This window comes from Leptonychotes weddellii, chromosome 13 (genome assembly GCF_054177405.1).
Source record: "Leptonychotes weddellii isolate Sample4059 chromosome 13, ASM5417740v2, whole genome shotgun sequence".
Taxonomy (NCBI): domain Eukaryota; kingdom Metazoa; phylum Chordata; class Mammalia; order Carnivora; family Phocidae; genus Leptonychotes; species Leptonychotes weddellii.
Window position 1 is genome coordinate 66,123,062 of NC_138381.1, and position 22,417 is coordinate 66,145,478.

At 56.6% G+C, this 22,417-nt stretch overlaps 2 protein-coding genes across 7 annotated transcripts in view; one reads left to right on the forward strand and one right to left on the reverse strand.

Annotated features, from left to right (window-relative positions):
- ACACB (acetyl-CoA carboxylase beta) overlaps positions 1–4,219 on the forward strand; it is a 122,294-nt gene extending 118,075 nt beyond the window's left edge. For all 6 annotated transcript variants that reach the window (XM_081801997.1, XM_081801996.1, XM_081801998.1 and 3 more), the window contains 4 exons: positions 599–753; positions 1,380–1,550; positions 1,653–1,789; positions 2,600–4,219. In XM_081801997.1, the coding sequence (XP_081658123.1) occupies positions 599–753; positions 1,380–1,550; positions 1,653–1,789; positions 2,600–2,726 (590 nt within the window). In that variant the 3' untranslated portion in view covers positions 2,727–4,219. The remainder of the gene's footprint in view (positions 1–598; positions 754–1,379; positions 1,551–1,652; positions 1,790–2,599) is intronic.
- A 5,946-nt stretch (positions 4,220–10,165) lies between these two features.
- The window catches only part of FOXN4 (forkhead box N4), a 22,888-nt gene continuing 10,636 nt past the window's right edge, over positions 10,166–22,417 (reverse strand). The window contains exons 2-8 of the mRNA XM_081802006.1: positions 19,448–19,593; positions 17,153–17,490; positions 16,714–16,841; positions 15,987–16,083; positions 14,761–14,968; positions 13,074–13,457; positions 10,166–12,025 (exon numbers count right to left, since the gene is read on the reverse strand). Of these exons, the coding sequence (XP_081658132.1) occupies positions 11,766–12,025; positions 13,074–13,457; positions 14,761–14,968; positions 15,987–16,083; positions 16,714–16,841; positions 17,153–17,490; positions 19,448–19,593 (1,561 nt within the window). The 3' untranslated portion in view covers positions 10,166–11,765. The remainder of the gene's footprint in view (positions 12,026–13,073; positions 13,458–14,760; positions 14,969–15,986; positions 16,084–16,713; positions 16,842–17,152; positions 17,491–19,447; positions 19,594–22,417) is intronic.

A 22,417-nucleotide genomic window follows, 5' to 3' on the forward strand; every position in this document is an offset into this window, starting at 1 on the left:
TGTGGAGCCTGCTTGAGATTCTCTCTCTCCCTCTCCCTCCGCCCTTCCTCCCCAACTCATTCGCTCGCTCACTCTCTTAAAAAAAAGTCCATATTGGATGGCAATATCTTTATAACTGTGCTCTTCACAAGATTTATCTGTGTGTGTGTGTGTGTGTGTAATTTCTTTGGTTTGGTATCAGGGTAATGCCAATCTCTTAGAATGAGTTGTGAAGTGTTCTCTCTTATTTTCTGATTTTGAACTGGCATTATTTCTTTAAATCTTCAGTAGGAGGTTTCTAGCTACAAATTCCTCTTTATTATATATAGGACTATTGAGGCTATCTGTTTCCTCTCGGCAGAGCTCAAAGAATTTGTCTATTTCATCTAAGGTGTGAAATTGGCAGAGTTTATAATCTTCCCTTCTTATCTTTTGCAATATGCAAAGCACAGTGGTTCTTTCTGATTAAAGGGGCACATGCAGAGTCGCAGGCTCAATGCTGTCTCTCCGTTGGGAGTGCCTCCCTGAGATGGCAGGAGCAGCTGGATTGGGGGGTACGATCGGAATTCAAGTGTGGTGGGCCTCTGCCGCAAAGCCTGGTTTGTGCCCTTGCCCACAGGAATGTCGGAGCTGTCCGACATGGACCGCAAGGACCTGGAGGGCCAGCTGAAGGCCCGGGAGGATCTGCTGCTGCCCATCTACCACCAGGTGGCAGTGCAGTTCGCCGACCTACACGACAGGCCCATCTGCATGCTGGAGAAGGGTGCCATCGCTGTAAGAGCCTGCGGCTGTGGGGCAGGGCATGAGTGGGCCATCCTAAGGTCACCTGGCTTCCAAACAGGAGGCGATCTGGGCGGGAACGCCACATGTTAGAATCACCTGGGGAGCTATAAAAAAAAAAAATCTCAGGGCTCAGGTGGCTCTCCAGACTAATGAAATGGGGTGGGGCGGGGGGAGCCTGGCATCAGTAGGGTTTCGAATCCCCAGGAGATTCCAACAGGCAGCAAGGTTTGGGAACCACCGGTCTGACCTCTGTGTGTGTGTCTGTAACTGCTGGGCCACACTTGGGACTGGTTGGTCCTGCCCTGCACTCACCCAGCACTGCCGGTCCCAAGCCCCGCCCCATCGCGCCACCCCCAAGAGGCTATCCTAGAGTCAGCCTACCACCCTGTGTGTGGTGCTCCCCTCCCCAGACAGCCTAAGCCCTGCATGCCTCTGGTAAGCCAGTGTCGGGTTCTGGTGGCATCTCCCCTCCGCCACCTCCCCCCAAAACCTCAGCTGCCTGGTCTGTAAGATGGGAACGATCGGAGAGCCTGCACCTCGTGCGGGGCCCAGCCCCAACGGTGCCGTGCATCTCCCCCTGCCCTCCCGGAGGGCTCAGGCCTGGGGCTCGTCCGCAGGACATCCTGGAGTGGAGGACCTCACGGACCTTCTTGTACTGGCGCCTGCGCCGTCTCCTGCTGGAGGACCAGGTCAAGCAGGAGATCCTGCAGGCCAGCAGCGAGCTGAGCCACGTGCACATCCAGTCCATGCTGCGCCGGTGGTTCGTGGAGACCGAGGGGGCCGTCAAGGTGGGCCTGGGGTGGAGACGGGGTGGAGATGGGGCGGGGGCCGCGGGGGGCCAGAGGCTAGCTAGACTGCTGGGCGTGGGGTCCATCTCTCCCCTCCCCCAGGCCTACCTGTGGGACAACAACCAGGTGGTGGTACAGTGGCTGGAAGAGCATTGGCAGGCGGGGGACGGCCTGCGCTCCACCATCTGCGAGAACATCAAGTGCTTGAAGCGAGACTCCGTCCTCAAGGCCATCAGAGGGTGAGTGGCCACCCCGCCCCCCTGCCCATCCCTTGGACTTCTTGGCAAGTGCGGGAGCCAGGATTTTCCTCCAGCCGCATGACTCCAGAGTGGCTGCGTGGTCCCCAGGCCTCGGGCTCAGGCCTGTATTCCTTGCTGGAATCTATGGGGCGACTCATCCCAAGGTCACAGCTAGAGCACTTTTTTTTTTTTTTTTAAGATTTTATTTATTTATTAGAGAGCATGCACAAGCAGGGGGGAGTGGGAGAGGGAAAAGCAGATCCCCCGCCGAGCAGGGAGCCCGATGGTGGACTCGATCCCAGAACCCCAGGATCGTGACCGAAGCCGAAGGCAGCCGCTTCACTGACTGAGCCCCCCAGGCGCCCCAACTAGAGTGCATTTGTGAGAACGCACATTCCTTCCCGCTAGGCTGTGGGCTGCTGCCTCCCATTTGGTATCAGCCTTCCCCAAGGATTTGCTCACCCAATTCCGACGGGGTCCCCTGTGAGGTGGGTTAGGTGATCCCGTGGGACCCCATTTGGGGAATGATGCTGAGGTCCCGGGAACGTGCTGTCTGTCCAGTGACACAGCTAGTGGCTGACGGGGTCCACCGTCCTCCGAGGTGTTCTCATCCCCAGGTGGTGTGCCCTCCCGCCACACGGGACCATCACCCCCGTGGTGGCCACAGCACAAAGAGATTTGGGAGCTCTGGGTTGTCACGCACATGGGAACATGACACGGGCCCCGCGCAGGGATTCTTGGGACCTGCCCTAGGGCCCACTGAGCTGAGTGGCAGGAATGACCCCAGCCCTCTCTCCCCTCCCACCGCAGCCTGGTGCAGGACAACCCTGAAGTGGCCGGGGACTGCATTGTGTACATGAGCCAGCATGTCAGCCCAGCCGAGCGGGCCCAAGTCCTTCACCTCCTGTCCACTGTGGACAGCCCAGCCTCCACCTGACCCCCGCCACCTCGCCACTTGCAGGACCACGGGCAAGAGAAACCATGCTGACCCGCCTACCGCAGGCCTCATCAGGACCTTGGGGGTTTGCTTTAAAAAAAAAAAAAAAAAAATCCTGGGCATTTCTGCAGGGCTGCTGGCCTCCCACTCACTCCTGTCTCAATAAAAGGCTCAGGAGTGTCCCCTTCCAAACAGAAATAGCTTCCTATCCGTTGCTGGGAAGTTTGTTCTGGTGTCTCTTGAGACACCACATTTTGCTGCATCACCGAATCAACCTGAGCCCAAACACCCCGGTTTCCTTTTGCCTTCCAGTGCCTGGCGTGCGGGACCCAGGTGTTCCTGCAGGCTTGTTTTGTATCCGATCATGGAATCTTTTATTTTTTTACTCTTGAGACCAACTCTTGATGGAAACATCTTCTATATTTCAGCAGAATAAATAGGCCAAGGAAAGAAGTACAGAGACAAGAAGAAAAAAAACAAAACAAAAACCCTATTTTTGTAATGATGCTTATTCGGATGCTGTCGAGTCACCCGGGAAAGGGTTTGAATGATTTTTTAGGAGAATAAAATGGTATCTCGTTCACCAAGTGGCCCCTAGAGAGTCGCCAGGAACGTCTCATTGGTAGGCCATGCTTAGAGATTTTGTTTTTGAGAGAGAGACAGTAAAAATGGGCAGAATTGTCCAGCTGCCGCGTGGCTCCTAGCCCTCCACCGGCCCCTTCCCTCCCCTGGCATGCACCCTCGTGGCCAGTTGGAGAGTACAGAGGCAGAAGGAAAACCGTCACCCGGCCATGAGTGTCACTTCTGTGATTGCCACGGCCCTCCCCGGAGAGCCCCTCTGCTGTCACTCACCTGGTGCCTCAATGTCTGTGGAGGGATCCAGCCCCAAAGGGCAGAGCTGTGGGTGTTCAAGGACTGGACCACGAGGGCCGCACCGATTTGCTCAGGGAGACCTCTGTGACATGCACTCCTGCACTGGGCTCTGAAGGCTGCCCCACGTCAGACCTGCTATCCTCCTGGCCCCGTCCCTCGGTCCCCCGGTGCCAGTAATGGGGGCAGTCGGCCGTCCCCCCCACCGCCCCGCCCCGCCCAATGCCGGGACAGGCAGTTTGTCTGAGGACACCACGTGTCATGCCGGACCCGTTCGGAGGCCAGCGAGGATGCCCAGGGAAGCCCCCGCAAGCCAGGATGCTTGAGGATGCCTGAGTTGAAAAAAATACAGTTGGGCCATCAGCCGATGACAGCCCTGGCAAAGCAAAGTGTCCTGGCGGCAGTGAGGGGTGGGAGAAAGATGAGTGAGCTGTTGCCCCATCCCGCGGCCCGTTGTGGGAGGGAGCAGACCTCCGTGCTGCATTGGGACCTGAATGTTTCCCAGTGCGGGAGGCTCCCGTGGTTTTGGAGGGAAAGAGAAGTCGATGACTAGCTGCTACCCAGGAAAGGTGGGTGGGGGAACCCACCAGGAGGTGTGTGGAATAAAGTATTTTTTAAAGGAAGCCCTTTGGCCTTGACTTATTCTCGGGACCAGAAAAGGCAGGCCGCCTCCCTGGGTGATTCCGCCGCAGCTCACCAGCCTCCTACATGGGCTGAAATCTTGAGCAAGCCCCCATCCGAGGAAGACAAAGCTCTGATAGGAGTTTGTATCCCAAAGACCACAGGTGGACTTGGTCTTTTCAGCGGGATTTCAAAAATGAGCGCATGTCGCTATCTGCCGGCTGATGATGCTGAGTTTAGCACATTGGCAATCAGCTCAGCTGCAAGTCCTTTGCCTGATCAGGCTGACTTCCCTCCTTGGGGGACTTTGTGCAGCCGCCTCCAAGGAAGTCATACCACCGAGTGTGGACAGAGGCCTCGGTGGGCAGCTTGGGTCCAGACCAGATGCTCAGGGTGATGGCCACTGGCTGTGTGTGGTGCCCTGACTTCATCCCATGCGATCCTCGGGAGCCCCTGAAGTCCATGCTACCCTCTATCCTCACTTCTATAGACAAGAAAACGCCGGCTCAGAGATGAACAGACTCGCCTGAGGTCACACAGCTGGTGAGAGTTGGGGCCAGGCCCCCAGGCTGAGCCAGACTCAATCTTGCTAGGCTTCTGGCTTTCCCAGAAATCCTGAACCTTTGCAGAGGTTACATCCTGAAACGTGAGGACACCATCTAGACCTGCCCCACTCCGCCCCCTGGCTAATCCAACCAACGTCATCACTTGGATCCTCATCAAGAACCTGGCACCTCCTGGGCCAGGCCTCTGCTGGAGGCCAGCTACCCTCTCCATTCACTGAAGTCTCTCCCTCCCTGGATCAGCAGATTCTGGAGGCCCCCCCCCCACAAAATCACCTGAATGAGCCCTGTGTCCTTGCGCGTACAGCTTGTCCAAATCACAAATGTGGGGCGCTGCCAAACGGCATCCCAACTTCTGCCCCTTGGTTTGCCTTCCCCACCTAGTTCTCCAGCTCCAAAAGTCAGTTGGCCTTTTAGCCCAGAGTCATTCTTCCCCCGCCACTTTGTTATGAAAAATCTCCAAACACCAAAAAGTCAAATTCTCAGCCGCAGACCCCTAATCATCCAGTACTCACTGCTGTCCTTGATGTTTTCTTGTGCTTGTCCTTGCTTACTGCCTATCTCTCCATCTCTCCATCCCTCTCTCAATCTGTCAATCCATTTTCTTATTTGGACCTATTTCAGAGTGAATTGCAGACATTAGTATATTGTTCAAAATGCGTTTTTTTCTTTAAATCACATCCTGAGGGGCACCTGGGTGGCTCAGTCGGTTAAGCGTCTGCCTTCGGCTCAGCTCATGATCTCAGGGTCCTGGGACCAAGACCCCCGTTGGGCTCCCTGCTCAGTGGGGGGTCTGCTTCTCCCTCTGCCCCTCCCCACCTCACCCCTCAGCTTGTGCTCTCTCTCTCTTGCTCACTCTCTCAAATAAAACCTTTAAAAAAAATAAATCACATCCTGAGCTCCTCTGCAGGTGAGAGCACGTTGAGAACAACAGAGGTGTGTTGAGATGAGGTGGCCAACCGCGTGGCTAGGGAGGGGGGCTCCAGCCTCCCAGTGCACAAGCCTGTCTGTGCCAATCATTTTCATTAACTATTTATTGAGCGCGTACTACGTGCCAAGCACTGTGTGAGGGGGCACGGCCATGAGCAAGACAGCCACTCCCGCCCTCGGGAGCTGATATCCAAAGGTAGAAATTGCAAGTGGTTAACTACAAGGAGACCTTCCTGGTCACAGCTGTAGTTGCTATAGCAGCTGATGCCCAAGCCACGCCAAGGCTTTCTGCCAATAGTCGACCCCCAAAATGCCCCTTCACTGTTCCAAGTGCTCCCAGGGAAGAGTTCTCACTTGATCCTATATGGACTGGCATGAGCCACACCCAGCTTGCACACCTTTCCTACAGACTGTCATCCTCACGCACCAGACCAAACTTGTCAGTTCACCTTCAGATGAGCACAGACTCTTTCTCTTGTGAGAAACACTCCTTCCCCTTTGGCCTTTGCCTAGCTGACTCCTACTCATCCCTCAAAACCCAACTCAAATGGTGCTTCCTCCAGGTAGATCTCCCTGACCACCTCCCCAATGGGTTGGGAGCCCGTTCCCTGTGGTCCCTCAGCTTCTGTGTTTCTCCTCTTGCATGCTCATATATATATGAAATGTGGATTTGCAAATGAAATGTATACCTAGGGATCCCTGAATCCCTCTGGCTACTGAGCGGAGGAGGGATTTTGGAGAGCAGTCTTACCGGCAGAGAGGTGGTCCCCTTCTGGAAGGTGAGGGGAAAGGCCACTTTCAGTGATGATCTGTATCTTGTGATATTCTGACCCATGTGTAGCTCTGAGCAGCTCCGTGTGCAAGAAACACAGGCCAAGAATCTAGGATGTTTCATTTTTCATTTTTTTATTAGTGTAAGATATACATAAGATTCACCATTTTGGCCATTTCGAAGTGTATAGTTCAGTGACGTTACGTACATCCACGCTGTTGAGCAACCGGCACCACCATCCGTCTCCACAACATTCTCATCTCAGACTGGAACTCCTTGCCCATTACACACCCCCACTGCCCCCTTCCCCCAGCCCCGGCGACCACCAGCTCCTCTCTGTCTCCATGAATCTGCCGACTCTGGGTACCTCCTACGAGTGGAATCATGCACTGTTAGCCTTTTGGTGGCTGGCTTCTTTCACTCAGCATAATCTCCACAAGGTTCATCCCTATTACGGCACGTGTCCGAATGTCCATCCTTTTTAAGGCTGGGTAACATCCCATTGAACATATACACTACTGTCTGTCTTAGTCCGTTCAGGCTGCTGCAACAAAGTACCACAGACTCGGGGGCTTAGAACTTATAAATAACAGAATTTCATCGCTTACGGTTCTGGAGGCTGGAAATCCAAGATCAGGGTGACACCACGGCCTTGCTGTGTCCTCCCCTGACAGAAAGGGCAGGGAGCTCTCCAGGGCCTCGTATAAGAGCATGAATCGCATTCATGAAGGTTTCACCTTCGTGACCTAAGTACCTCCTGGAGGCCCCACCTCCTGATGCCATCACGTGGGCATTAGGATTTCAACTAATGAAGGGGGGGTGTGGCCGAACACAGACATTCAGACCATAGCACCCACATTCCGTTTATCCATCCATCCATCGATGGTCACTTGGGTTGCTTCCACCTTTTGGCTTTTGGGAATAATGCTGCTGTGAGCATGGGCGTGCAAAGATTTCTCCGAGTCCCTCCTTTCACTTCAAGTGGGGGTAGATGCCCAGACGTGGAATTGTGGACCAAACGGCAATTCTATGCTTCGCTTTTGGAGAAGACGTGGTACTGTTTTCTGCGGGGTCTACACCGTCCTACATTCCCACCGACAGGGCATGAGGATTCTGGTTTCTCCATATCCTCCCCAACACGTACCGGCTTTTTGGTTCGTTTCTATAGCAGCCGTCCTTACAGGTCAAGCCTAGAAGCAGTTTTAGCTCAGAAGTCGTTGAACCTTTTTGCTTGCATCCCTCCCACAGGGTGGCGGGGGCACATGCAGCCTCGCCCGCGTGCGCCTTTAAATTTTCCTTCCCCGTGCATCCTGCTTCCCCCGCCCACCCAGCGGCTCCTGCCCTGGCTGCCCTGCCGTCCGCCAGTTTGGTCTTCCGCCGGCTACCCCTGGACTGGAGGTGGGGGTGCTGAGACCCCGGGGATGGGAGGCTCCGCATTCGCACCCAGAGGAGGAACCGGCATTGTCCAGAGGAGGCAACACCTGCTTCCTCATCTCCTCTCCTACGTCTTGTGTCCGTTCCTTCTCTCCCTCTCTCCGAGCCTCCACCAGCTGCCCTTCAGGAGCAAACACTCCGCGAGGCAGGGCGATGCCACGGGAAGGGCCGGGACATCGGCAGACCTGGGGTCGAACCCACAGTTGCGGCCCCACTTCCGGCCAGCAAGCGGGTGATGCCAGCAGAGCTGAGCCCCGGGAGATGGATACGGGGCCGGCGCGGGGAGCAGAGCGCCCTTGGAGCCCCAGCTCCCGCCCTGACTAATCACAGGTAAGCGGGCTCCACCTCTCTGAGCCTCAGTTTCCCCTTCTGTAACATGGGCTGTTTGTTTCCTGCGGCAGCTGTCACAATTAGCACAAGCTTGGTAGCTTCAAAACCACACAAACGTGATCTCTTACGGTTCTGGAGATCGGAAGTCTGAAACGGGTCTCGCTGGGCTAGAATCAGGGTGTTGTGAAGCCTGTGGCCCTTTTTGGAGGCTCCGAGGGAAAGCCCATTTTCTCGTGTTTTCCAGTGTCTAGAGGCCCCGTTCCGTTGTCAGAGCCAGCAAGGTGGGCTCTTCAGAGCTGACACCGAGCCTCCCTCCTTCACGTCTCAGGATCCTGTGATTACAACAGGGCTAACCTGGATAATCCAGGAGACTCTCCCTAGATTCAGGGCAGCTGATACACAACCTTAATCCCGCCTGCTCCCTTCGTTGCCCTTGCTGTAACATAACCAAGTCACAGGATTAGGACGTGGCCACCGCCGGGGAGCCACTATTCCACCTCCCAGGGGGGACGGCAACTACCCCCCCACCCCCCAGAGAACAGGATAAATGAAATAGGCCGTGTCGCAGTGCACGGAGCAGAGTAAGCCCCGTACGTGTTGGCCGGTCGCGTTGCTCTTTGTGCGGTTAGAGCGTGGGTGATTTCTCCTGGAGGGAGAAGAGAAGCTGCACGATCACGAGCTGAGTCTCCGTTTTCTCATCTGGGAAACGGGGCCATCTCCTGCCTCTGTGGGTGGTTGAGCTGGACTAGTCAGGAGCGGCTTCCTGGTGTTTAGCTCAGTGCAGCACGCAGCTGGTGTTCAAAGGGTGGCCAATGATGAGTATTTTTCTCCGGAGTTGACCAATTGCAGAAAGAGCCTCCACGAAGCCTCATTCCTCCTGTCTCTCCTTCGAGCCTTCTCCCGGGGTCAGCTCGGCCCCTGCACGGGTAACGCTCGGGATGTGACTGGGGCTCTGGCTGAGAGCTTGTGCCCTTTTTGCCTTGATTCTGTGCATACGAGGCTTCACCCTCCAGTGTGGCGGCCCTGTCCTGTAGCTTCTGCAAAGTCCCCAGGTGATGCCCATTTGCTGTGACCGACACGGCCTGGGTCATTCCAACCCCAACCAGTCAGAGGGCGGTGGGGGCAGTGATGCACTCATTGGCCAGGCTTGGGTCACAGGGCCACCCTGGAGCCAAGCCATGGAGGGAGTCTCTCCCTGTCATCTGCTTGGTTTCCACTGAGGTGGGGCCCGTCCGCCCTTCCCCATCATCCTCCTCGTACCCTTCCTTTCCTGCTAATTGTCACACATGCACGGACTGGTGTCCCCAGTGAGGCTGCAAGCCACTCCCCAGGAGGGCTAAAGAGCTAGACCGACTCCTAATTAATGCACCCTTCTGCTGTTATCTTGGATGGCAAGACATTCCTTTATTTCCCTGAGCCTCAGTTTCTTCATCTGCAAAATGGGTGCAGTGACGAAGCCATGCCTGGCAGGGTCGTAACGAGGATTGAAGGAGGGCCTGGTGCTGAAAAGGGTGCACCTGCTCCCACCTTGTTACCTTCTCTGACCCCAGGAATGCACCAGAGGCAGCGCCACTGAGCTCTAGCTCTGGAGTCTGGCACACACGGCCTCAGTCCTACCTCTTCGGCTGATCTGAGCCTCTGCTTTCTCAGCAGTAAATGGAGTTCACATCCCTGCCTGAGGGATGCCTGCCAAAAGCCTGACACTGAGGGCCAGTGAATGATGGCTATGCTAATTTTCCCAATAATGACAAACTCCAATGGGAACCTGGCATCAGACACCTGGGTACAGTGTTGCTGTGGTGTGGCCTCTCTGGGCCTCAGTTTCCCCATCTGTAAATGGGACCTCACCTGTGAGTGGCGAGTGACAAATGGCGTTTTTGTCCTTCACCCCCCCTCACACCTCTCTCTGAGCCACAGGGCTGCCATTCAGCCTTTATTGACAAAAAACAGTTATTCAACACTACTCTCACAGAGTCTTGGCGTCACCCGAATGTGGGGTCTTCATTAACAACAACTCAAACATCTTAACTTGTCGGGGGGTTCACATCACACAAAGCCGCTGAGCGGTCCTGCTCAGATGGGCAACACCAGGCTGTGTCTAAAGATGATGGCTGCTCGGCAGAAAGTTCCAGAATTAAGTAGCAAGTACTTAAATAAAGATGGTCCTTTGAGACAAGCCCCAACCTTGAGCCCTCCAGGCGGCTGGCTGAGGAAAGTTCTGGCCCTTGGGTTTGGGAATGCCCAGACACAGGAGCCAAATGCCTGGTTGGTCAAGAGAGGACAGTGGTCTGATCCACCACTGCAGTTTCTCGGCATCGACTGGGCTGGAAGGTCCCGAGTTACCTTCTCTTGTCCCCGCTGACCCAGGCTCCTGTCCCTCCTCCAACCCGCTGTCTGCAGAATCCGCCACTTGCAAAATCAGTAATTGGTAACGAGAGAAAAAAAAGAAAAATACATAAAAATGGCCATAGGGCAATGAATAGGCAACCAAGTGCCAATAAATACTCTGCATTGCAGCTTTGTCAGCCCTCCCTCACCGCGTGGGGCAAGCTTTACATGGTTCCGTTTGCTTTTTCCATCACAAGTATCTTAAATTTCAGCACAAATGGCCCCCGCCATTCTTCCCGTTCCCATCCCGATCTGCCCTTAGAAAGCCCCCGAGCCCGGAGCGATGTAGGGCACCTCTCCTCCCAGGTGCGTGTGGGAAGAGATCCAAGTCATGACCCAGCGGCTAGAAACGTCTCTGGTCTCCAATTTAGAAAAAGAGGATGTTCCATAGTATCCAAAGTGCTTTTTGTTCTAAAAAGCAGCCCAAGGCTGCAAAAGGGCTTAAGAGCCAGTTGGAGTCATGATGTCCTGGAGAAATTTGGGAGTTAGGGCTACCAGGATGCAGGCAGGGACCGGGGACTCTCATTCCAGAGGCCGCGGGCCAGTTTCGAAGAGATGGTGCAGAGGGGCTCCAATAAATATAAATAAATGTACACGGGGGCCCAGGGCCCGGCATGGCACAGGGATCTCTCCCTGCAGGAGGAGCGGGCCTGGAGGGTCGGGGGCGGGCGCCCGCCTCGGAGTTCAGCCCAGGCCAGGCCAAGGGAAGCTGGCCACTCGGCCAGTTCTGCTCCAGGCCTTGGGGCCTGGGCTCTGGGGGCTGAGGTGGATGCTCAGTCCCAGAGGAATAAATTCAAGAGCCTCCCCACTGGAGGAGTTTCCATGGTGCACCAACGCGTCCCATCTCAAAGGGGGTTGCAGGTCATTTCAGGAGCCTGGCGGGGATGCAGGCCGGAGAAATCTTGTTCTCAGATGTCACTCTCTGGGAGGAGCATTGGGGTCGGGGGAAGCTGGCGCGCCTGTCCACTCTCCTCTGTCCTTCTGACTTGGGGAGGCCCCAAAAGACCTCCTGTGGAGGTGTGAGGGGGCCAGGGGCGCCAACAGGGTGTAAGAGGCCTTGCTTCCAGGTACACCAGGCTCCAGGAGCTCTCTGCCGGGCCCAGGGGCTGGGGGGCAGGTGAGGCCGGCACCTCAAAGCAGGGCTATGGGCTTGTTCCCCGGGGCGCCCAGGTACTGGGAGGAGGAGGTGGTGGCTGCTGCGGCCACACTGTCTGGGGTCGAGTACGTGGCATAGAGACCTGTCACCTGCAAGTCTGGGAAGGACTGGTCGCTGCTGCCGGAGATGGGGGTCAGGCCCGAGGCCCCCAGCTCACAGCCAAGGGGCGAGTCTCCGAAGGTCCCCAGGGTGTCCAGGCTGAAGCCCCCATCCTTCATCTCCTCCCAGAGGTTCCCTTTCAAAGACAAAGGCATTTGGGTGAGCCGGCTTCATGACAAACAGACCTGAGTTCGAGTCCCGTCTTAAGGAAGAGGCAAAGACCGTGCGCGGGGTTCAAAGTCGGGGATTGCAGGGGAGGGGGCATGGAGAAGCCAAGTTCCAGCCCCGGCCCTCCCTTTCCCACTGGGCATCCCAGGGAATGTCGCTTCTGTCCCAGAGCCTCAGGCTCCTTGGGATGAAATGGAGATGATCAGAGACCTCCCGAGGCTTCAACAGGGGGATGTGTGGAAAGCAGGGACTCTCCCTCAGGGGTCCCATCACGGCCCAGCCAGGGGACAAGACAGCGATTTCCCTACACAATAATCCAGCGGGACAGGCAGGGAGGGCCGAATATACCCACTTCACGGCTGTAAATAACTCCCTCGCGAGCTAACTCACAAACCTGCTAACCAGGCCATTCCCTCTCTAGACACGGAACTCCCAGAGGGCAGGGAGGAGTGCTCAGCCCTTGGCTGGCTCTCAGGAGGTGCGCCCGGGTCGTGAGCGGAGGAATCACGAGACCCTTGTCCTTGCATTCATTCATTCAGCTCCTTTGTCTCAAGCGTGACCGAGTGGCAGGCAGTGGGTCAGAGCGTGACCTGGCCTGAGCTTGGCACACGCACGCTGAAGCAGTTACTGAGTAAAAGCTGGGGGTCAGACGCACCCGGGGCTCTGCCACTTACTAGCCGGGTGACCTCGGGCCAGTGACCTCACCTCTGTGTCTCATCTCCTCGGTGGCAGAATGGGGACAGGAAATGGCAGCGGCCTCCCAGGACCGTTGCAGGGATGGGGTGATGGTTATGAAGTGCTTGGCATGAGTCCCGGTATACAGTAAGCACTCATGAAACGCTCACTGGAATTCACCAGCATGAGGCGATTGGGAAGTACTTGTCCAGGGAATGAGCTGAGGGGTAAATGCCGACAGGCCTCCTCTCCCTTGCCCTCCCCCATCCTTCTGGCCCTCCAGCCCCCACCCCCCCACCATCCCCTTCTGTCCCACCCCACCCCCGTTCCTGCAGCCTCACCCTGCAGGGCAAAGTCCATGATGCTGGGGTCCAGGGCATCCACCTCGGTGCTCATGTCGGTGCTGATGTTGATGAAGTCCACGGGGGCCCTTCCCAGGGCAGGGTGGGGCAGGGGGCTAGGGCTCAGCTCCGGCAGGGCGTGCAGGGGTGGGGTCTGGGCCGGGGCGGGAGAGTCTGGGGCCAGATGTGCCTGGGGCTGGACCTGGTGGTGCAGGGGGACTGACTGCAAGGACAGGGTCATCAGGGGCTGGGGTGGGAGCTGGGAGACAGCCAGGCAGCCATGCGCCATGGCCACTGTGGCAGCATGAGTCAGCACGGTGGTCTCGGAGTTCCCAGGCCTCCTGCAGCTTTCTGGTCGGTCCGAGATCAGCTTGTCCAGCTCCTCTGCAGGCAAGGGAAACGTCCCTCAGAAGCCACCCTGCGGTTCCCAGGCCCCAGGGTTAGCATGCCTGTAACCCCAGCAATCCCCTTGGACTCTCTGAACCTTGGTCTCTTCATCTATGAGAGGGCACTGTACATTCTGCACAGTGTTGTTGGGGAAATGTAATGAAATCACAGATTGCATAGGGTCTTTGAGGAATGAGGGAGCCTCCCATGATAACGGCGGCTCCTCTCTTTGGGACAATGCTATAGCTCTAGGACGTCCCTTGAAGCTAACAGCCTTGCAAGAGGAGGTTAAGGCAGAGAATACAAGTCCAACAACATCAGGACAAAATTTATGAACACACAAGGGGTCCTAGCCACTCCCTGCTACTAAAGAGACATTAAGAAGTGTTACTGCGGGTTAAAAGTCAGATCCTCCTTAATGCTCTTGGTTACAAACAAGACAAGTGATCACTCTGAAATTATTCTTGGTTGTTGGCTTGCGTCTCCTTGAATGTAACACCAATTTGAGACTGGACCACTAGGGTCCCAGGACCTTTTTAGGGTGGCACCCATTTAGGCTGGCCCACTTAGGGGTGCCTGGGTGGCTCAGTTGGTTAAGTGGCTGCCTTCGGCTCAGGTCATGATCCCAGAGTCCCGGGATTGAGCCCCGCATCGGGCTCCGCGCTCCGCGGAGTCTGCTTCTCCCTCTGCCCCTCCACGCTGCTCATGCTCTCTCTCTCTCTCTCTCAAATAAATAAAATCTTAAAAAAAAAAAAAGAAAGAAAGAATTTTGGTACAAAAAACTTGGTTTATAAACCTTTTGTTGAAATCTTTGATATTTTCAGCATACGTTGCCAGAAGTAAAATAACTCAACCAAAAAAATGGGGAGTGGTTTGCAGGGCTTTTAGATATTACTTTGCCCTGGAAAAGTTTAACTGAGATTCCCACCAATCATATATGAAGGTGCCTGTTTCTCTGCATCTTAGCCCATACTAGGTGTTATTATTTTATTCTTTTATTGTTTTAAAACTCGGTGCCAGGGTGGCAGGCTCAGTGAGAAAGCGATGTCCTCCTTGGTCGTTTAGTCTGGCATTTCTCTGTGAGAACCTAGGGGCTGCTTAGGGAGACTGAACAGTTTTCCACAGGCCTCTGACCAGGCCCCTCAGCGGACCTGCCCCAGGGGAGGCATATTTCCCGGGAGGGGAGGAGGAAAGTTCACCAGGCGCCCGTATCCCCACCAGCGAGGCCGGGACCCGTGGCTGGACCGGACACAGGCGGGGACGTGTGGTGCGGGTGGCGGACGGGGAGTCTAGGCCTCACCAGGGTTGGCCATGCTCCGGTGGATGGCGGCAAGGTCCTTTCTCTTCCACTTGTACATCTCCTCCTCCATCTTGTCGATGCGGGCCAGGTTCAGGGCCCACAGGCAGCCCTTGCGGGAGGAGCCGCTCATCTTGTTCTCCACCTTCTCGAAACACTTGTTCAGGGACAGGTTGTGTCGCACTGAGTTCTTCCAGCCATCGGGAGCCGTCTGTGGGGACAGACGTGGACACGCAGGAGACCCCCTCAGAGACCTCCCCGTAAGCCCTCCCTCTGCAGGGGCATCTCAGACACAGGCCTCAAGGGGCAAGGGCACGACGGCGGCAGGGTGAAGTGACAGTCTGATGGCCAGCCTTGAGTTGGGAAGACAAGAGAGACTGGTGGGGATTGTGGCTCACCGGAGGGCCCGCGCCCTGTTAAAGGGGCAACCCCACGTCAGCTCCAGCCAACAGTTGCTACGTGAGAACAGGCTCAGGGATGCCGAATTGTCCCCTCTGTCTCTCCTCCTCAGGAAGCAAGCAAGAGAGGGGATGCTAACACGCGGGTAACTGGCCAAGGGTATTCAAAGCCGATCGTGTTTAAATGCTCACACTTTGTTAGGTAGCCAGATACTACAGTGCGCCTCACATTCTATCCCTGGCCCCCTGCACACGCACACACCACTGTCTGCAGTATTTCTGCTAAGGACACTGACCACGTCAGGGACCCTGCAGCTTGGTACCCTCTGACCACCTGCTCCTTATTTTGCTTTGGTGCCAAGAAAAATCACGTTACTGATAGCCAACCACGCGCCAGGAGCTGCCAAGGCCCTTTGCACGCAGAGCCCTCACTCACCTGGCCAGCTGGGTATCATTCTCCCCATCTTACAGATGAGCAAACCGAGGCTCAGAGAGGCAACAGCTCTTGCCACGTCTGTGTTCTGCATCCGTATGTTTTAGGGAGTCTGTGCGGAGTCACTAGGCTGGCCCCACCACCCTCTGCTCCCCCCCGCCACCGCCCCGATGCCTGGTGAGTTCCTTCTCTGGGCAGAGTCCAGCTCCAATGCCCCCTCCTCCTTCTGGCCTTCTTTGGCCATGTCTGTGTGAATGCACAGATACAGGGGTCTATGGACATCACTGGGGACCTGAGACAGTGACCCAGTTTGGCCTGGGGCCAGTCCCGGGTGCTGGTGGTGTGAGGGAGAGGCCGGAGCAGCTCTAGCATCCCTCCCCCGGGCTGGGGCCCCTCACCTTGAAGTAGGGGAAGTGCTCCTTCATGAAGCTGTAGATCTCACTCACAGGCAGGCTGCCTGTCTTGCTGTTCTTCAGGGCCATGGCGATCAGACAACTGGAGGTGAAGGGTGGGGCAGGCCAGATGTAAAGGTGTCTCAGGCTGACAGCCCAAGGTCTCCTCTGCCAGGAAGTCTGCCCTGCTTGACCCCACCGTACCAGCCCTTCCATACTCAAACTCAAAAGGTATCAAGCTCTGGTACCTTTTCATGGCCCTTCATCTTGCCCACCCCTTGCCCTTCTCCTTGACCCTGAGCTCAGACAGTAGTACCAGTTCGAGAAAACTCTTTTCCTCTCTTTATCCCTTCCTCATAGTTAATGTCTATGGGCCTTTAGACTTTAACTAGGCTGCTTACCGCCACCCCCCAATCTTATGGGGTACACAATGTTATTACGCTGATGACTTTTTACATCAGAGGGAACTGAGGCTCAGAGAGGCTAAGCCACTTCCCCAAGGCCACGCAGTTCGTGAGTGACAGAATGGAGCATCGGGCTCAGGGTCTGGAGTGGGTTCTCCACCCTGGGGACTGACGGAGCACATGATGTCATTCCTAGAGCTCATCCCACCGTCAAATGCTCCCCACTCGCCAAAAGCTCCCCCCGTCTGCAAGTCTGAGCTGTCCTAAAGGCAGCCCTCGCCCCTCTCCTCCCCGAGGCTCCCACGGCCCCGGCCCAACCTGGACCTCACCTGTATGAGTAGATGGGCTTGGGGTAGTGTTTGGGGTGCAGTTCCTGAGATGAATGGACAGCCATGCGGGGCTGGGGGTAGGGAGGCCGTGCTCCAAACGGGGAGCTGTACAGGCCCATGGGAGGGCACTTCCCACAGGCAGGGCAGAGAGAGAAGGTGAGAGAGAGCATAAGCCACTCACAGGAACCCCACCCCACCCCAGGCTCGCTTTTTAGGAGACGCTGTTTAGCAAGATGTGAAGTTGCCGGCCCCAGGAGACAATCCTGTCTCTGCTCCCTGCACGGGATTTAGGGAACCCAGTGAACGACTCTATGACGTGGTCATGGGGAATGCTATCCCCATGTTGCAGGGGAGTAAACTGAGGCTCAGCGAGATCCCTGGCCAGCCCAACGCAGGGATGTGTGTCTCCAAGTCCAGGGCCCCTCCAAGCCCCCCGTACCTGCTGGGTGCCTGGGGGGGGCGGTAACTGTGTTTGGGAGGCAGGTGAGTAGAGCTGTGGGGCGTCCTGCAGGCCGGATGAGGGCTGGCCCCCCACAGGGATCTGGTTCATCTGCAGGGGCCGCAAGAGGAGACAGAGGTCAGGGTGAAGGTGGGGCACCCCAGCCCTGGAGGACCCCCGCTCCAGCTCCCTGAGCCATGCTGTGGCGCTTACCCTGGTTCCGTGGTTGGCGATGGGGCCCAGACCTAGCATGACTGGGGGGACCATGCCAGCCGGGCCGTGGAGCAGGGCACCTGGGGTGGCTCCCACGTGCAGGTCAGCTGCCCTGGCCAAGGCACCTGCAAAAGGGAAGCACAGAGATGCCGCCGGGCTGGAGGAACGGGGTCTGCTGGCAGAGCAGCTCCGGCCCTGGACACCGCCAGAGCACGGAGCCTGCCCCAAGCCTTGGGGCCAGGTGCATAGCAGGTGCTTGGCCAATCACCGCCCTGGAGTGTAGTGCTGAACCGTGGCTTCCTACCAGCTGTGTGGCCGGGCGCCAGCCTCAGTTTCCCCAGTGGAGCTACCGAGGTCACTTACATACGAAGCTGTTTGTGGGGGTTTAGATGCAGTAATGTCTATAAAGTGCTTATCACGTTGCTGGCTACAGGACAACATCGTGATAAATATGAGTCAGTAACAAATAATAATGATAATGTCATTAATAGCTTGGTTCTCGTCCAAGCTATTAATGACATGAAGCTAAAACATCAATTCATTATTCAATTCTCCTCCTCGGAATCATGCCTTGGTTCCCCCGTGCCTCCTCTCCCCTCTGCCAAGCCCTGCCCCTCTGCTGGGGATGAGCTCAGTACTCACGCCTGCCCGCCAGCCGCCCGTCCTAGGCCCGGGGCAGACATTGCTAATCTATCACAGATCCTCACTGAACCATTCTGCTTTGGGGCTACCTTCTAGATTAAACCAAGTTGACCTGCAAGATGATCCTGCCCTGGGGCCACCTCTTCCAGGAAGACTTCGGGGCCCCTCAGCTCTCTTCTGAGTCCTGGCTGCCACTTGGGCTCATCCGTGGTGCTTTTTGGTCTGTCTGTCTTGCCCTCTCTTGGACCAGACCCTCAGCTCCCTGAGAACTAGGACCACATCTTATATGACTCAGGGCTCCAGACACCTCGCATAGAGACAGGAACACAGGAGGGGTGCGGCCGCACAGCGGAGAAGGGAGGGGCTTCCTTCTTTCACGCTTCCTGTCTGTTGCGTGCCATACAGCACCTACTGTGTGTCCAAGGTACTTTAGGCACTGAGTCTTTTCAACACCCCAGGAGGGCAGCTCTGCTCTCCTTTCGTTGCACATAAGGAAATAGGTCAGAGAAGAAAGTACTTGCCCAAGGTCACAGAGCTGGAGGTTCTAGATCAGGGTTTGGTAAACTATGTCCAGCAAGCCAGATCCAGCCTGTGGGATGTTTTTGTAAATAAAGTTTTATTGGTACACAACTACACCCATTCATTTACATTGTCTGGGGCTGGGCTTGCACCACAGGGACCATCCGGCCTACGGAGTCTAAATATTGACTACATGGCCCTTTACAGAAAGAGTTTGCTGACCCCTGCTATGGATGTTTTGGTCAAGAACAATTTGTTCAATGAAATAAATACTCCTAGACCCTAATTTTTCAACTATTGGTACTTTTAATGTCCTGTGATGATTGTTTTCAACCCTTTCTGTGTCTCTAAATATTCAGTCCCCTTGCTGTGACTGCAACTGACTGCCGTTGATCGAGCACGTACTGCGTGCCAGGACCATCGGCACTCTCCACGCATCATCCCTCTGAAGGTCAGGGTCCCGTAGACTTCTTCAGTAAAGGGCCAGGTAGCAAATATCTGAGGCTTTCCCAGCCATATGGTTTCTGTCTTCGGGTTTTTTACAACCCTTGAAAAATGCAAAACCATTCTTAACACAAGGGCGATCCAAAAAACAGGCTGCAGGTTCCAGGCTGCCTTTGGCCCGCGGGCCGTAGTTTGCCGACTGCTTTAGCTGTTCATGATGTAGAGGGAGGGGGCAGGGCTCTCTGTATTCTTCACTGAAACCTTAGCTTACACACAGACTGGCACACGGTGGTGAGCAAATGAATGAACCACATCCCTCCGAGGAAGGTATCACATTTTACAGATGCAGAAACAGAGGCCCAGAGAGAGAGAGAGAGTGAGCAAGCTGGCCAACCACCCAGCTGGTGGGGGGCAGTGCTGGGTGTCGCCCCTCCCCTGCACCACCCTCGTGCCCCCCCACCCGGCCCCTGCGCCTACCTGGGTGTGGGTGCGGTGCACTGGGGCCACCCAGGTCCACACGGCCACTCGCCATCTGCTGCAGCCGCGGCACATCCACTGCTGTGAGCCACGACAGCGACTGCAGGTCCCCGGGAAGGTCATCATCGCTGCTGGTGGCCAGGAGCCTGCAGGGAGGGGCAGGAGCTCGGGCGGGGCGGGGAGCTCAGGTCGGCTCCTGGGGGGGCTCCACCCCACCTCTGGAATCACTGCCTAGCCCCTCACCTCCCCAAGCTGCCCTCATCTGCCCATCTCCTGGGCTGGGCATGGTCCCAGGATCCCCGCCTTTGGCAGCCAGATCACACATCCTCAAATCATTCCTTCTTTTACTATACATCTGACCTTAGCCCCTACCTACCCCCACGATAATAAACACTAATGTTTGTTGAGCACTTACTATGTGCCAGACACCACATCAAATCCTTCACAGGTAGTAAGCCATTTAACACTCCTGGTCACCCCACAAGGCAAACGGTAGTAGTAGTAGTAGTATTCCCATTTTACAGATGGGGAAACTGAGGTGCAGGGCTCAGTGCTCAACAGGCACAGTCCTTTTTAATCCTGTTCAATCCCCGCAGCAGCCCTGAGAGGTAGGATACGCCCATGTGCCCCTCTTACATTCGGGGAAACTGAGGCTCAGAGCACTGAGCCATTTGCCCGAAGCCACACGTAACAGGAAGCGGTGGGGCCGGGACCCAGGCTCAGAGCCCGAACGAAGCCCGGGCTCTTCACCGTGCCCCCAGGCAGCCCCCGGAGACCTCCTGTTGGACCCACGCCCGCCACTCCTCAACAGACTCAGGAGCAAAACCATCACTCTCCACAGAAGGAGAAAGGCTGCCCACCGAGGATGGCAGGCAGGTCCCCCGGTGTGGGGTACGCAGGCCTCCCCAGCACCCCTAAAGTCATGCTTGCCACACGGCTCCAAGGGCACCGGGCCCCCACCCCCGGCTGCATGTCGTCCACGGGGTAAGGTGGCTGCAAACTGGCCCAGGGCCCACGCCAGACCCACCACGCCTGCCTCCACCCGCCCCCCCCGCCCCAGCCCTGCAGGCCAGGATCTCTCTGGTGTGTGGCCCAGAGGCCCACAGTCCACATTCTGAGAGCCCCGGTGTCAGAGGAAGCGTCTCAGGGCTTCCTAGAAAGGGGGAGAGAGAAAGCAGCGCAGCCTCTGGCTTTGTCACGCGTGGGGCAGGGAACCCCCCCGTGGGGCATCGGCTCTGCCACCCCCGGGCCCGCCCCAGCTAGTGCTGTCTCCCCCCCTTCCCACCTCGCCCGTGCTCGCTCTCCTTCTGTTTTAGGGCCACAGTGGGTGTTTCCATGGCCACAGCTGCTCCCTGTTGCAGGGCCTGGGCCCTCAGCCCAGCAGGCTGGCATCAGGTGACTGTCGGGCTGCCCCGGCCATTGGCTGCCTTGTAGGAAAACAGGGCCTGGAAACGATTTGAAAACCCGGCCGGCCGTGTCAGCAGCAGCAGTTGGCCTAGCTGCCGTCCCCCGGCGGCCCATTGTGCGACAAACGACTGTTGCCCCCGTGGCACGTGGCCCCCATTGTCCTGGGGTCTCCGTGCCATTGTTGTTGCCCTCCCCCCACCCCCGGCTGCCACTCCTGCAGCCTGCTCGTAACTCATCTGGCGGGTGACAGCCACGGCCCAGGCCTGGGCGATGCCATCTGTCCCCTCGGGCCCGTGGAGACCATGGGGTGAGGCCGAGGGGCAGGGCCTGGTGCACGGCCCACTGCACGGGGTGGGAGGGGTGTCTGGCCAGTCCCCACCCACCCCACGACTCGCCGACCTCCCAGAGTCTGGTGGTGCGAACCCTGCTCCCTCTCCCCTACCTGCCATAGCTCCTCGTTGCCCCCGCTGCTCTGTCTGGCACTGGGGCAGCAGGGGGGAACGGAGGTGAGCCGCTGCTGTCAGGTTTCTGAAGCCGGGGCCCCACCAAAGCCCCCAGAATGGTGCTGGGGGGCTCGTAAACAGACTGGCTTTCTGGGTGCGAGCAGAGTCTCTGGCGGCCAGTGACTCTGACAGATCGTCCCCAGGGTGGTTAAGAGCTTGGGCTCTGGCGTCTAATCCTAGTCTCCACTTACCTGTGTGCCAGGGCCACTGACTTGTCCTCTCTGAGCCTCAATTTTTCATCTGTAAAATAGGGTTAATAACACTTCCTCTCTCCTAGGGGGTCGTGGGGATTCAGCGGGTGGTCGCATGTAAAGCCCTTGGAACAGTGTCTGACTCAGCTGCTGTTAACATTCATACCAATGTTAATGTTAATATTAGCCAGGTCCCCAGAGGACTGGAAGGCCATGGAAGCTTTGGGCGCTGTGGTCTCACGGACCCACCTCTATTGCTGCAGCCACTAGACGCTCCCATTTATTGAGCACTTCCTGTATGCTCTCTCCCCATTTTACAGACAGAGACACTGAGACCCCGAGCAGTCGCTTAAATGCCCGGAGCCCGTTTCCCCACGAAGGGAGGGTCGCAGAAGGTTAATGATGCCACTGAGCGCATAGAAGGGCAGAGTAAATGGTGCTATTCTGATTGTGCTTCTATGGGTTTTTGTCCTGCTCTTTGTGTGCCCCCTCCTGGTTCCCCATTCCTTTGTCTTCACCGCCCCCTCCCCCCCACCCCCCGCCACCTGTAAGGAGCTCAAGCAGCCTACTGTGGCCACCCAGTGTCCATTCCATGCTCCCCTCTCCAGGACACCCAAGCACGATCCCACCTCCATGCCTTAGCAATTCCCCCTGCTAGGAATGCCCCCCTTTTGCTTCCTCCCCACCCCACCCCCACCCCAAAACGGTGCCCATCCCTGGAGGCTCACTGCAAATTGTCTTCTGTCCTCTTACTGCCAAAGTGCCTTCAGACATCATCTGACCCCACCCCTCATTTGACCCACGGGCAAACCGAGGTTAGGAGGGAAGCACTTCGCTTCCAATTCACAGTCCAGAGCAAGACCAGGGCT